This window comes from Sus scrofa, chromosome 9 (assembly GCF_000003025.6).
Source record: "Sus scrofa isolate TJ Tabasco breed Duroc chromosome 9, Sscrofa11.1, whole genome shotgun sequence".
In the NCBI taxonomy this organism is placed as follows: domain Eukaryota; kingdom Metazoa; phylum Chordata; class Mammalia; order Artiodactyla; family Suidae; genus Sus; species Sus scrofa.
Window position 1 is genome coordinate 107373157 of NC_010451.4, and position 15757 is coordinate 107388913.

The 15757-nt window shown below is 38.7% G+C and overlaps 1 protein-coding gene across 1 annotated transcript in view; it reads left to right on the top strand.

The window, feature by feature from the left end:
- The window catches only part of SLC26A4 (solute carrier family 26 member 4), a 65945-nt gene that overhangs the window by 8036 nt on the left and 42152 nt on the right, over positions 1–15757 (top strand). Inside the window, exons 4-8 of the mRNA XM_003357511.4 lie at positions 6287–6397; positions 8147–8331; positions 8904–9068; positions 15171–15323; positions 15434–15516. Coding sequence (XP_003357559.1) covers positions 6287–6397; positions 8147–8331; positions 8904–9068; positions 15171–15323; positions 15434–15516 — 697 coding nt within the window. The remainder of the gene's footprint in view (positions 1–6286; positions 6398–8146; positions 8332–8903; positions 9069–15170; positions 15324–15433; positions 15517–15757) is intronic.

Sequence of the window (15757 nt, forward strand, 5' to 3'; positions counted from 1 at the left end):
GGCATCGGTCACAGCTGTGCCTCAGATCTGATCCCTGGCCTGGGAACTCCATATACCAGACAAGAAAAGGAAAGGAAGGAGTTCCCTGATGTGGCTCACTTGTAATGAACCCAGTTAGTAACCATGAGGATGCAGGTTTGATTCCTGGCCTCACTCAGTGGGTTAAGGATCTGGCATTGCTGTGGCTGTGGTGTAGGCTGGCATCTGCAGCTCTGATTCGACCCCTAGCCCAGGAACTTCCATATGCTGCATGTGCAGCCCCCGAAAAGAAAAAAAGGAAAAAAAAGGTGGGGGGAGGAGAGAGAGAGAAGCAAGTAAGTTCAGAGTATTTTGGAAAACTCTATGGACGAGGAGGCAAGTGAAGACTGGAGGATGGGGGGAAAGTGCATCAGTTCACAGATTAGAAGCCTCGTTAGGACAGGGAAACATCGCAGTGAGGGTTTTGGAGTGAGTGAGCTGAAAGGCTATCGGACTCTGGTTGGAGAGAGGGCTGCTCAACACTGAGATTTCAGAGATGGTGCTGCAGATTCTAGACATGGCTTGGGAGGATCAACCACTGGCTGGGAGCTGAGGGGTGAGGAGTGTTACTGAGAAGCCAGAAGCATTAAGGACAATGTTATCCACCCCTCCCCAACCTCTACCAATACCATGTGCAAGTTCCCAGGCCAGGGATTGAATCCGAGCTGCAGCTGAGGCTACAGCGGCTCCTTTAACCCACTGTGCTGGTCCGGGGCTGGAATCCACAACCCACAGTGACTTGGGCCACTGTCACTCTGTTCCCATTGGGAACTCCAGTGGGATCTTTTTTACTTTAATCATTAACAAAAAATTCCTTCCAGGCAGCAAGAAATCAATGCAATCCTTTTAGTGCTATTTTTATTCACAGCTATGAGGGACCTCTTCTCTACTTTTTACTTTTGCCTTCTAGATGCTTCCAAATATTTGCTAGCACCGCTGTTATCAAAGCATGCCACCATCCTACACATGAGGGCCCCAACAGAGGTTCCGTTTTTGGATCAATGGCTTAGATTTCTTTCCACATTTTTATAATTACAAAATTATGATACCAAATTGCTTTATAATACTATTATAGTATATTTGAGTAGCACTGTCCCTAAATAGGAATACTCTATGAAAACTGAAAAAGTCCCCATTTTCTAGGTGTATAAGAGCTGCAGAGCCCTGTCTAGGGAAGTGGAAGTTTGAGAAGGACTTGAAAAAAAGTGCATAGGAAATAGGTTGTCTTCATTCCCTGCTTCTTTTTTTTCTTGTCTTCCCTTTGTGGCCTCACCTTTCTATTCTATGTTCTTGGGACAGCTGAATGTTGCAAGTCCTTGTAGTGATTTATATATAAAAACAATTGCATCAGTGATACAGATATTTCCAGAATGCAGACTCTCTAAGGGAAGAGACTTTGTTTTGTACACTCCTGCATTCCCCCAAACCTAGAACAGTGCCCAGCCTATGTAATTGACAGTTCAGTTGTTGAATGAATACATGCACGCTTATTGTGGGAAACTAGAAAATAGTTCTTTCTTAAAAAAAAATGTATTATAGTCCATTTAAAATATTCTGTCAATTTCTGCTATACAGCAAAGTGACCTAGTTACACATATACATACTTTTTTTTTCTCACCTTATCCTCCATCATGTTGCATCACAAATGACAGGATGCAGTTCCCTGTGCTACACAGCAGGATCTCATTGCCTATTCACTCCACATGCAAGAGTTTGCATCTACCAACCCTAAACTCCCAGTCCATCCCACTCCCTCCCCCTCCCCCTTGGCAACCACAAGTCTGTTCTCCATGTTCATGAGTTTTTTTTTCTGTAGATAAATTCATTAGTGCCTTATATTAGCTTCTAGATATAGATGATATCGTATGGTATTTGTCTTTCCCTGTCTGACTTACTTCACTTAGTATGAGAGTCTCTAGTTGTATCCATGTTGCTGCAAATGGTATTATTCTGTTCTTTTTTATGGCTGAGTAGTATCCCATTGTGTATATGTACCACATCTTCTTAATCCACTCATCTGTCAATGGACATTCAGGTTGTTTCCATGTTTCAACTCTTGACTAATCATGCTGCAATGCTGAAAGTTCTGTCTGGATATATGCCCAAGAGTAGGATTGCTGAATCATATGATATTTCTTTTTTTTTTTTTTTTTTTTGTCTTTTTGCTATTTCTTTGGGCCGCTCCCGTGGCATATGGAGATTCCCAGGCTAGGGGTCGAATCGGAGCTGTAGCCACCGGCCTACGCCAGAGCCACAGCAACGTGGGATCCGAGCTGCGTCTGCAACCTACACCACAGCTCACAGCAACGCCAGATCCTTAACCCACTGAGCAAGGGCAGGGACCGAACCCGCAACCTCATGGTTCCTAGTCGGATTCGTTAACCACTGCACCACGACGGGAACTCCCATATGATATTTCTATTTTTAGTTTTCTGAGGAACCTCCATACTGTTTTCCATAGTGGTTGTATCAATTTACATTCCTACCCGTAGTGTAGGAGGGTTCCCTTTTCTCCACATCCTTTCTGGAATTTGTTATTTGTAGACTTATTAATGATATAGCCATTCTGATCCATGTGAGGTGGTACCTCATATTTTTGATTTGCATTTCTCTAATAATTAGTGATGTTGAGCATTTTTTCATGTGCCTGTTGGCCATCCATATGCCTTCTTTGGAGAAATGTCTATTCAGGTCTTCTGTCCATTTTTCAATTGGATTGTTTTCTGCTGTTGAGTTGTAAGAATTGTTTGTGTGTTTTGGAGATTAAGCCCTTGTTGGTTGCAACGGTTGCATTGTTTGCAAATATTTTCTCCCATTCTGTGGAATTTTTTTTTTATGGTTTACTTTGCTGTGCAAAAGTTTCTAAGTTTGATTAGGTCCCACTGGTTTATTTTTGCTTTTATTTCTATTGCCTTGGGAGACTGACCTAAGAAAACATTTGTACAGTTAATGTCAGAGAATGTTTCACCTATGTTCTCTTCTAGGAGTTTGATGGTGTCTTGTCTGTCTTATGTTTAAGTCTTTAAGCCATTTTGAGTTTATTTCTGTGCATGGTGTAAGGGTGTGTTCTAGTTTCACTGATTTGCATGCACCTGACCAGTTTTCCCAGAACTACTTGCTGAAGAGACTGACTTTTCCCCTTTTTATATTCTAGCATCCTTTGTTGGAGATTAATTGACTGTAGGTTTCTGGGTTTATTTCTGGGTTTTCTATCCTGTTCCATTGGTCTGTATGACCATTTTTGTACCAGTGCAATACTGCCTTGATTACTGTAGCTTTGTACTGTTGTCTTAAGTCTGGAGGAGTTATGCCTCCTGCTTGTTTTTTTTTTTTCCCCCTCAGGATTGCTTTGGAAATTCTGGGTCTTTTATGGGTCCATATAAATTTGTGGATTGTTTGTTCTAGTTCTGTGAAAAATGTCATGCGTAACTTGATAGGGATTGCATTGAATCTATAGATTGCTTTGGGTAGCATGGTCATTTTAAGAATATTAATTCTTCCAGTCCAGGAGCATGGCACATCTTTCCATTTCTTTGAATCCTCTTTAATTTCCTTGATTAATGTTTTATAGTTCTCAGCATATAAGTCTTTCACTTCCTTGGTCAGGTTATTCCTGGGTATTTAAATTTTTTGTGGTGTGATTTAAAAAGGTATTGTCTTTTTATATTCCTTTTCTAATATTTCATTGTTAGTATACAGAAATGCAACCAAGTTCCAGATATTAATCTTGTATCCTGCTACTTTGCTGAATTTATTGATCACTTCGAGTAGATTTTGTGTGAAGTCCTTAGGTTTTTCTACATATAGTATCATGTCATATGCATAGAGTGACAATTTTACCTTTTATCTTCCAGTTTGGGTACCTTTTATTTCTTTTGTTTGTCTGAATGCTGTGCCTAGAACTTCTAATACTATGTTGAATAAAAGTGGTGAGAGTGGGCATCCTTGTCTTGTTCCAGATTTTAGTGGGAAGGCTTTCTTTCAGCTTTTCTCCATTGAGTATTATATTGGTTGTGGGTTTGTTGTAAATGGCTTTTATTATGTTAAGTATGTTCCCTCTATACCCACTTTGGTAAGAGTTTTTATCATGATTGGATGTTGGACTTTGTCAAATACTTTTTCTTCATCTATTGGTTCTTGCCACTTTGGTTTTTTACTTTTGTTTTGTTAATATGGTGTATGACATTGATTGATTTGCATATGTTGAAATATCCTTGTGAACCTGGGATGAATCCCACTTGGTCATGGTGTATGATATTTTTTATATGTTATTGGATTCGGTTGGCTAAAATTTGGTTTAGCATAGAAAATACTTATAAGAAACATGAGAAAATAACTCTCCAACACAGTGGAAGTCTCCTTTTATCCTACTATATAGTCACACTAAAGCCATATTTTAGTAGACATTCTACTAGACACATAAATGCATATCTCTGTAAAAGAATAAAGAAATGTCTGAGAAGGACTAAATTCAGGAGAGTGGCTGCCTCCTGAGAGTTGAGGGACTAAAGAGGAAGGGATTGAGAAAGAGTATAAAGAGAGTTTCAACTGTACTGACAATAATTTATTTCTTGAGCTAGATGGTGGATACATGGATGTTTATTATATTGTAGTCTATTTATACCTGAATTATATTGACAGTCTTTTCATATTTTTATTTTATTTATTTTTTTGGCCATGCCCATGGCATGTGGAAGTTCTCCGGCCAGGGTTTGAACCTGAGCCACAGCAGTGACCTAAGCCCCTTCAGTGACAAGGCTGGATCCTTAACCCATGGTGTCACAAGGGAACTTCTCTTTTCCTATTTTTTTCTTTTTTCTTTTCTTTTTTTTTTTTTTTGACCTCCCAGCAGTATATGGCACACCCTCTTTCCCTATTTTTTAATGCATACAGCAAATATGTTTAACAAAAGTGGGAGTGTACATATTGATCACAATTTTGAATCCTGCTTTTTCTCATGTCTTTGTTTTCTTTCTTTTTTTTTTCTTTCTCCTTCTTTTTTTTCAGCCCATGTGTGCAATAGCTTGATGTGGGATCTCAGTTCCAAGACCAGGGTTTGAACCCAGGCTTTAGTGGTGAAAGAACTGAATCCTAACCACTAGATCACCAGGGAACCCTCTCTCATTTATTTCTTATATGTACTGTACCAGAGATATGTAAACTATTAGTAGTATACTATTTGTATACAGCATATCAATTCCAATTCCATTTCCTAGAATTACAGTGTATGAAGTATACTTTAGTTAACTACTTCTCTGTTTTTTTTTTTTTTTTTTTTTTTTTTTTTTTTTTTAGGGACACATCCATTGCATATGGAGGTTCCCAGGCTCGGGGTCTAATCAGAGCTACAGCTGCTGGCCTATGCCACAGCTACAGCAGTGCCAGATCCTTAACCCACTAAAAGAGGCCAGGGATCGAACTCACAACCTAATGGTTCCTAGTCGGATTCATTTCTGCTGCACCACGATGGACACTCCACACTTCTCTGTTTTGAGACATTCATTCAATAAATAATTTGGGACACCTGTGTGGCAGGATATTTAGGTTGTTGTCACTTTGGCTTGATTTTCTCTCACTGTGAGTGAGTGAAATGTGGGAAGGCAATATGGAGTAAGATGTGCTGACTACCTAAGAGGTATTTAATAAAAAAACTCCCAAAGCATTATTGTTTTCCAACCCCCGTGTAGATGGAAATGTTGAGATTTCTCTATGCAATGTGATATTCATGGACCCAGAAGCCACTTGGGATTGCCCAGCGAAGGTGTTCATCTCTTAGTGGAGAGCTCATTGGAGTCTTGCCAACTGCTATGTACACTTGTCTCATTTTTTTTCTTTGTTGGATCTACCTTCTGTTCCCCAATGAGAAAGGAGAAAGGGCAGTGCACCAACATCTGAGTTCCTCAGAACACCACGAAATGCTGAATTCAGACAAAACAGGTCTGAGCCTTTGAACTGAATTGATCAAGTTTTTAATCAACAACTTTTTTTCCCCATTCACTTGATGAGTGGATGATTGAATTACTGATCAGCTGAGTCAGCTCCTTTGAGCAGGTGATGCGTGAAGATGCAGTCATTATCCCAGCTGATTTGAATCATGTTCTGCGTCCTCACATCCTAGCATAGCCACAGATCTTCGGATCTTCCGCAAAACAAGATCACTATGGAAGGGTTGCAAATTGATAAGATCTATGAAAAGGCTTTTCTTTGTACAGACATCATATATCATCACTTCTGTTTGTGAATTTAATGGTTTTGGATGTGCTTTCAGGCATGGCATATGCTCTGCTAGCTGCTGTTCCTGTTGGATATGGTCTCTACTCCGCTTTTTTTCCGATCCTGACCTACTTTATCTTTGGAACATCAAGACACATCTCAGTTGGTAATTATATGCATATACAATTGTATTTGTTCATGGTTAATGTGTTTGGACTGGATTATTTGTGTTCTGCTTCCATATCTTTGTTAATGTTTTCAAGGGAGTTAGGGTATCAATGCTTTACTTGCTTTTCCTATTCAATGATGCAATGGTTCTTCAATGGTTCTTTTTTTTTGGCCACATCCACAGCATGTGGATGTTCCCAGGCCGGGGATTGAACCGGTGCCATAGGAGTGACAATGCCAGATCCTTAACCTGACGAGTTATCAGGAAACTCCTGCCATGGTTCTTCTTAGCTTTCAAAATATTATTGCTGTTAGTTAGCTTTACAGTTAACTCTTTTTTAATGACGAGGAGAAAATTGAAAGATTGTTTATAAATTATAGCCTACCTTCAAATCTTAGCATGTTTTGATTTTCGAATATGTAATACATTGGACTACATATTTAGAAAGTGTACTCTTCTAGGGTGAAAAATGACAAGGGAAATAATCTTGGAGAAGTCTTTGAACCTACTGTTTTACTAGATTAACTTTGCTTTTACGAAATTATGTTTATCCAATACATATGCATTATTTCATTAAAGAGCAATACTTATTTTAAGTCACTAATTTTGGAAGACTGGAAAAATGGTGCCAAAACAATTTAGAAACTAAGCTTGGCTTTCTTCCTTAGTATGGCTCAAAATAGGTTTATTTCCTGATGTTCCTAAAATTTGAATTTTCTTTGGCTAGAATGTTCTAGTAAATGAATGTCATAATGCTATTTTGCAACTTCGACATTTATACATGAGATAATTTTTTACCTACATCCATCTGCTGGCTAGACAGATCTACCTGGGCCATCCTCTTGAAACAAATACAAGCCATCTACTACTGTATCTCCAGCCCATATCCTTGCCCTTAGTTATATTTCCCCCAGTGTCTGGCATATTGCCTTGTCTGTAAAAGGAGAGCAGAAAGAGGTTATTGGTTAAAAGAACTTCCTCACCTGGGAGAGTAGATCAGTATCAAATGCATAAAGAGGTGAGGAACAGAGAAGCGGATTTTTTTTTTTTTTCCTCTTTGGTATGCTATATATTCAGACACCCCAGATTACTAGATTTTTGCACTGAGTCCTCTCAGTGGTCAAAGCCTTCCATGATCAAAAGATAGAATCATCATCATCATGGATAAAAATGTCCATAATGAAAGGAGCTGTTGCTGGAAGAAAAGTACTTTTTAAACATGGAATCGACAGGCTGGGCTTTGATATGAAAAAGCAGTTCATCTTGGAAAGGGACAAAGAGAAACTCTCCATTGCCTTTGTTACTTCTTTATCTTAATTTTGACCATGTGATATTGATCAAGATTCCACAGAGATCAGGACATGGGATGCTCTAGGTAATGAACTTACATGGAATAAAAATAAGATGGAACAAGGAAGGGCTCAGCTAGTATGCCATTCCTGCCAGGAAGCCTGACAACTGCCCCCTCCATCCCCCTGTCCCCACCCATACACATGAAGATCACACACAGATAGGTCAGACACCCTTCTTGTACACTTATAAAGCATTGTAATTACCTACCTATGTGTCTCTCTTATTTCTGGGTCACGGATGCCTTGTAACATCTGCTTTTTAGCTTCTTTTGTGAGCCAACAGTATTTTCCCAATCACAGCTAATTATTTCCCATGCATTTCTAATCCTTTGTGTACATGTCGAGGCTAAATATTTGTGATGAATAATGAATTGATAAGAGACTTTTCCCCCAGGACCTTTTCCAGTGGTCAGTTTAATGGTGGGATCTGTTGTTCTGAGCATGGCCCCGGATGAACACTTTATCATATCCAGCAGTAATGGAACTGCCCTGAATACCACTGTGATAGACTTTGCAGCTAGAGACGCAGCAAGAGTATTGATTGCAAGCACCCTTACTCTTTTGGTTGGAATCATACAGGTAATGGGCTTATGAAGAGCATATAGATTGGCATGATTTTTATTTGAAAGAACTAGCTGTAAAGCATGTGGACTTAAAAGGTTCATTTAAAAGCAGAACAAATCAACTTATAGGACCCCCAAAGTTATTTTTAAAATTATATAAAATTATATTGTTTTAGGTCATATGCTAAAATAATCAGCCAGACCCCACTTATTAGGGCTCATTTAATCATCAACATCAGAGATAGAAAAAAAAAAAAAAAAGGCAGACCATGTATGATTCAAATAAGGGTGAGAGAAGGGAAGTGTGCCAGAACCCATTAAGAGAAAAAGGGTGAGCGGAGCCATGGGACTTGAAAGTCACAGACAGAAGTTACATTATTTTTGCTTTTCTTATTACATATCTAGAGATACTTCAAGGTCACATGGTTTTCAAATTTTAGAGTGGTGGAGGAGAGAGGGCATTAAGTATTTTTGTGTCATGGGCAGGCTACCAGAGTTTTCACTGATGTGAAGTTTAGTTCATTAGTAGTTCGAAAGGGTGGGTCCCTCTCCCAGGCAAACATTATTCCTTCCTTTTTCTTGTTCCAGTTGATATTTGGAGGTTTGCAGATTGGATTCATAGTGAGGTATTTGGCAGATCCTTTGGTTGGTGGTTTCACAACAGCTGCTGCCTTCCAAGTGTTGGTCTCACAGCTGAAGATTGTCCTCAACGTTTCAACCAAAAACTACAATGGAATTCTCTCCATTATCTACGTAAGTGTTGCTTCTTATTCCGGGATGGCTCATGTTCCATTTTTAACCTGCAACCGGAGAGCCTATATCTCCCCCGTCCCCTATACCATACTTGGGGAGCCATGGAAAATATTCTTCTCGGAAAGCAGCAGTAGAGTCAGGAGTAACATGGATGAAAACACATTTTGCAAATCATTGTTCTCAATTGATCTACGTGGTTTCAGAAGTGTCACTGCTCTTAAAAATATATAGTGAAGACTGGTCTGGGAGGCAATAGATCGGAGTTCCATTCTCAACGTTGCCTCTGATAAGCTAAGGGACCTCAGGCACAGCATGTAGGTTAGTGGCTGAAAGCTCAGTTTGGATGACTGGGATTCATATCCTGACTTCATTGCTTATTATTTGCTCTATTACCTGAGCAAAACGCTATGCTTCAGTTTCCTTCTCTGCAAAATGGAGTTGATATTTATATCTACCCATTAAGTTTTTTAAGGATTGGGGTTCCTGCTGTGGCATGATGGGATTGGTGGCACCTCTGTGGTTCAATCAGGTTCATTCCCTGGCCCCACACAGTTGACATAGCTGAGGCTTGGATCTGATCCCTAGACTCGGAACTCCATATTCCACAGGGTAGCCAAAAAAGAGAAAAGTGATATTTTAAAACTATTATTTCATATCTTAGGGCTTCTTTTTTATTTATAAAATGAAATAATTGGAGATAGAGCTCTACAGCCCTTTTTAACTGTGACAGTCCATAAAATGCATAATGTAAATGTCTCAGCAATTATAGATGAAAAGGAACATTAGATTCAGAGATGATTCAACATGCAAAAGAGATGCAAAAGAAGGATGTAGATCACACTAATTAGATTTGAAAAAGTTCTTGACTCTAAATGTATGTGCTATATAAAGCATGTTATCAATGCTTGGAAAGCAGTGATAATAGTAACATGATGTCACCCTACCTTGCGGAGAATGACACCATGCAGTTATAATGTGCCAGCATTGAGAATGGAGTTTGAGTTCTTTAATGACCCATGTATTTGATTTCAGGTCAAGCATACATGTCTGAAAGTTAGTGAAGTGGTCAGGACTTTGCTCAAGTTCACAGCAATGCCAGAATCCAAGTATTACTCTATCCATTCAACAAATATTACCAAGTGCCTATTACAGGCTGGATACTGTGCTAAGCTGTGGGACTAGGCAGAGGAAGCAATATAACATGTTGATTGAGATCATACTTTTTGCGGCATTCCCTGGTGGTCTGGTGGTTAGGGTTTGGCACTTCCACTGCTGCGGCCTGGGTTCAATCCCTGGTCTGGGAACTGAGATCCCATATCAAGCCTTGGCCAAAAACAAAAATAAAAACCAAAAAAACCCCTAAAAAAGATCTTGGACTTTGAACTTCAGTAAACTTGAGTTGGAGTTTTGGTTCCACCACCTACAACCCATGTGATTCTAGGCATGTCCTATTTAACTTCTCTAAGCCTCAGTGTTTCCAGTTGTAAAATGGGAGTAATAATAGTAGCTGCCTGTGAGGACTGTGAGGATTAAAAATGAAAATTTTGTGTAAAGCACTTAGCACAATACTAGGCTCATAGTGAGAACCGAGTTTATTATCATTATTTTCATTATCATGGTAATCAGACCTCATGGAGCTTACTGTTCACTTCCCAAGGACCCAGCCTGTTAGCAGATATTACCACAGGGTGTTTTTTCATCCATTCTTTTTCTTTTTTTTTTTTTTTTTTTGGTCATTGTGGATTTGATTTTTTTCCTACCAAGTCCTTACTTTGCTTTGAGGCCTTCTGACTGCCTTTTTTCTGACACTCTCTCACTTTGGCAGTCCCTATGCACTGTGGTTTTTCTGTTTGTTTTTTTGGGGGGGGGGGTTGCCTTCGTACTTTCTTCATCAACTCTTCATTCACTTATTCTTTTATTGTCATCCATTAGTCGTTTCAATAAGAACTTGCTGACAACCTACCATGTGCCAGGTACTGTTTACTCCCTGTACAAACCCACTGTCTCCTGAATCCACTAAGACGCCCCTGACTGAGTGTACCAACATCCTTGTGTGAACATTGCTAGGCCTGCATCCCTAAAGGTCACAGGGGGCCAAGCCAATGGTTAACCTGGATCCCTGGCTATTGATGGACTTCTGCAGACAGGGGACTGGAATAGTTCTTCTGGTCTCCTAAGCCTATGTTTAAAATGAAGCTTGATGCAAATAACCCCATTTTCAACAGGTCCAAAGTAACCAGGAAACATCAAAACAAAATCAAAAATAGTTTTTACATCCGATACGATCAGTACGTGACTTGGGTCCTGTTGAACATTACACTTGAAGCCTCAGGTTAGAATGTGTCACAGAATTCTGCAAGTAATTCCTCCCAGGTCAGCCAAGTTGGATAAAGATATTTCAATCATCCTTGTGTGAGGGTGAATATAAGCTTGCTCTTCTGAGGGAAAAAAAAAAAAAAAGAATCAGCAGATCTGGAAATAATTGCATAAGGGTTGAATGAGCCACTCAGTACCTGAACAGAGAATTCTGCTTATGATATTACCAGTTGCAATTATTCGTGAAAGAATCCTTCAACAAATGCAGGGCAGTAGTGGCTTCCCCCAGGAAAGACTGTAAGATTGTTGTAAGATGCTCTCCCTGGAATGTAGTTAACATCCCTTTTGTTATAAGCTTGTACTTTGGATGGCTTGTCTGCTTCTCACTCAAAAAAAAAAAAAAAAAAAAAAAAAAAAAAAAAGAGGTAAAATAATGCAAATGACTGGAGGAGGAAATAGAGAAACTTTAGTTTACAAATGCCAGAGGTGCAGGGTTATAGGATGCAAAAGGGACAATGACAGGGTGGTGTTGGCAGAATTCGGAATTAGTAATACTCTTCAAGCTACCATGTAACAACTCAATTATGTAAGTAAATCACACAGTCCAATTTCAGAGTGGTTGTCTTTTCCAGCTATTCACTTTGGTTTGTCCTGACGGACAAGGGAAGGCTTTGCTTACTAAATTGGCCTTCTCTCTCTCCATTTCTTCTCCTAATGAGGAGGGTGGCCATGTTGAAAAGTACTGCCCAGATGGAGAGAGTTTTGAATGCCACCACCAAGCTCCAGCACATTCATTACTTTGACTCTATTTCAGTATGTAAAAATTAAGCCATTATAATTGGGAAAGTAACACTTTAAGGTTTGATTTATATATAGGCACTGAAGTTCCGGTAGGAGGAAATGCCTGAGAGTAAGGGCTGATTATGAAGGATTTGTTATATTCATAGAGATAAGATGCATTAAAATAAATTTGGCACCAAAAGTTAACCAATGAATTTCCTCATATGTAATATCAAGTATAATTCTTAACTTGTGGCTTCATGCACCCAGAAGGAAGAAGTTCTTTAAATGAAATTGTTCTAAAATTCGCCAAGCATGGTAGGAAATATAGTAAAATACTGCCTATTTCTGAAAAGTTTCTTTATCTTGGTTTGAACTGGTCAGAATATGAGGCTGAAATATGGAATCATAAGAGTATTCCTATTTTAAACATATTTTAGTAAGTATTTAAATAGTAAGCTAAATGAGAATTACTTTTCAGTGCTTTCTTAAAGTCTCATTTCTATGAATATAATGTGACTACTTCACTTTATATGAGATTAATTTGCACAATGATCAAACTTTCTATTGTAAAATTTTTCCTAAGCATATCTGATTTTTTTTTTTTTTTGTCTTTGTGCCTTTTCTAGGGCCGCTCCCCTAGCACAAGGAGGTTCCCAGGCTAGAGTCGAATTGGAGCTTTAGCCTCTGGCCTACACCAGAGCGGGATCTGAGCTGAGTCTGCAACCTACACCACAGCTCAGGGCAACGCTGGGTCCTTAATCCATTGAGCAAGGCCAGGGACCAAACCCAAAACCTCATGTTCCCAGTCGGATTCGTTAACCACTGTGCCACGATGGGAACTCCCTAAATGTATCTGATTACTCAATATAGGCAACTAATACATTCCTAAGCCCTGTTTGATGCAATTGTGTCATAAACATTTTGGGTTTTGCAACTCATATCACATTTTGAATATTTCACAGGAACTTTTTATTCAAAAGCCTAAGAGACTCTCATAGATTAAATGGGACTCCTGTAGTGATCATTTTCATAAGGTGAAAGTTTTTGCATGTGGAAGTTCCCAGGCTAGGTTTTGAATCAGACCTGCAGCTGCTACACAGCCACAGTCACAGCAGTGCCAGATCTGAGCCGCATCTTTGAGCTATGCCACAGCTTGCAGCAATGCCAGATCCTTAACCCACTGATTGAGGCCAGGGATCGAACCCGCATCCTCATGGATATTGGTCAGGTTCTTAACCTGCTGAGCCATGACAGGAACTCCTATAAGGTGAAAGTTTTTAAGATTGGGATAGCTTTTCTGATTATTTTTATTTTTGAAATTTTCCATCTTACGTTGAAAGTAAACCTTTATTATATAGACAACTGAAATATATCTAGCTCATGAATTAATGGGGGGGTCATTATTAGAAAATTGATTATGTAAAAGGCCAGACAACCATACCTTCAAGACTCTGAAGTGTGAGGTGTGTTCATTGTTATGGTCGATGCCCTAAGTTCTTGAGTTAGGGTGTCCGCTTGGGCTTGATATTTTTTTCTTGTTCACCTCTTTCTACTACCACTTGCTTCATCTGTTACTATCAATGTATTGGCCTCTAGCAATTTTCCTGACTCTGGAAGGCAAAGTAGACGTGCAAGTATTAGGTTTAGAGTGAGAGGAAAAATACTCAGTGAAGACCACGAGGTTTCCTACAAGTCAGATGCTTGAAGTCTGGTTGTTCTAGCATTTGGTGGAATGTATTTTGCTTACCCAATAGCTTCTCCTCTCATTCCCTTGCTCCTGAATGTTTTCCAAAGGGCTGAGGTTGTGAGCAAGATGACTCCTCAATTATTTAGTGATCATTGTACATAATTGGACCAGGTTGTTGTTATAATTATTTTAAGTAATATTTTATCTTCATATAAAATACATCTATAAAAGGACTCATTCAGTGAAAAGTAAACTTCATTGGGAGATTACTTGTCCCAAAGAATTGAACAATACCTTCTCAAGGATGCCTTCCACAGGACTGAAGTTCTGTAACAAAGATATTAGTGTTCTCCCCTGGGATTCTTTCTTACTAATCTCCCTTGGTTCCCAGAAACCTCCTATTTACAAAACAAAACTAGTTTTTCTTGAGCTGGCTTGTCTGGCCACTTGGAAAGAGTTAGTTGTTTTTAAGTCATTTTAGTTCAAGTTTGAACTAAGTACCAAATTAATTTCCAAAAATTTGTACTTGTCTATATTTATATATCAATTCAATAGCTTTTCCTTAATTTTTTTTTTTCTTTTTAGGGCTGCACCTGTAGCATATGGAAGTTCCCAGGTCAAATCAGAGCTGTAGCCGCCAGCCTAGGCAACAGCCACGGCAGTACCAGATCCCAGCCACATCCTTGATCTATGCCACAGTTTGTGGCAACACCAGATCTTTAACACACTGAATGAAGCCAGGGATCAAACCTGCATCCTCATGGATACTGGTTGGGTTCTTAACCCTCTGAGCCACAGCAGCAACTCCTCAATAGCTTTGCTTTGCCATACAGAATGGCTCAGTCCATATGTATCTACATATGAAGTATTTTAGGACTTTTTATTATCACCTGTATTATTCAGGTTTAGCAAGAGCTTTACCTAAAATACTAGTTAATTGGGACTTTTTGGTTTATTTGTTTTTAATTTCAGAATTACAGTATCAAAATGAGGTCATGTAATGGCATCTATAAAACCACTTAAGCTATAAACTTTTAAAGCTTTTCTTCTAATAAAGGACAGTGTGTAACAATATATTTTCTTTAGAAAGATCTCACTTTTATTGTAAAAAATACAGGTAAGCAAAAATAAGGCAGAAATCACCCATAGTTTTACCACTTCAAGTTAACTCTCATTAATAACTTGGTGTAAATATATTACGAAGACTGAACGTATTTAATGGTCTCTGTATTAACCAACATGTTTAATAATTTTACATGAAATTCTTAAGTGCTCTTTGATGATGATATGATTTTTTTATAATTTTTTTTTAACAGACTCTGATCGAGATTTTTCAAAATATTGGTAACACCAATCTTGCTGATTTCATTGCTGGATTACTCACCATTATCATCTGTATGGCAGTTAAGGAATTAAATGATCGATTTAAACACAAAATCCCAGTCCCTATTCCTATAGAAGTGATTGTGGTAAGTAGAAGATGTAGTTAGAAAATTCAGCATGAACTAGTGATAAGAAAAGAGTTGTTAAAACAAAAGGAATTTTTCTTTAAAAAAAAAACGCTTTTGTTTTATTTCAGACAATAATTGCTACTGCCATTTCATATGCAGTTAACCTGGAAAAAAATTATAATGCTGGCATTGTTAAATCCATCCCAAGAGGGTGAGTTTGGAATTCCTCTTAGGCAATACTAATATTTTGTCAGTACTTTCTATTTAAATGAAACCTTTTATTACAAACTTCATTTCATTGCTGCTCCCTCAACAGTCTTATTTGTGTGTGATCTTAAGAGGAATACCTGTTTGTGCAAACCAGCAGAGAAACAGTATGTGTGTAGATAAAGATCAAGCCATTTGTTTCAAAGCAGCCCCCACGTGCTCTTTTTCTTTCTGTTCTCAAAACG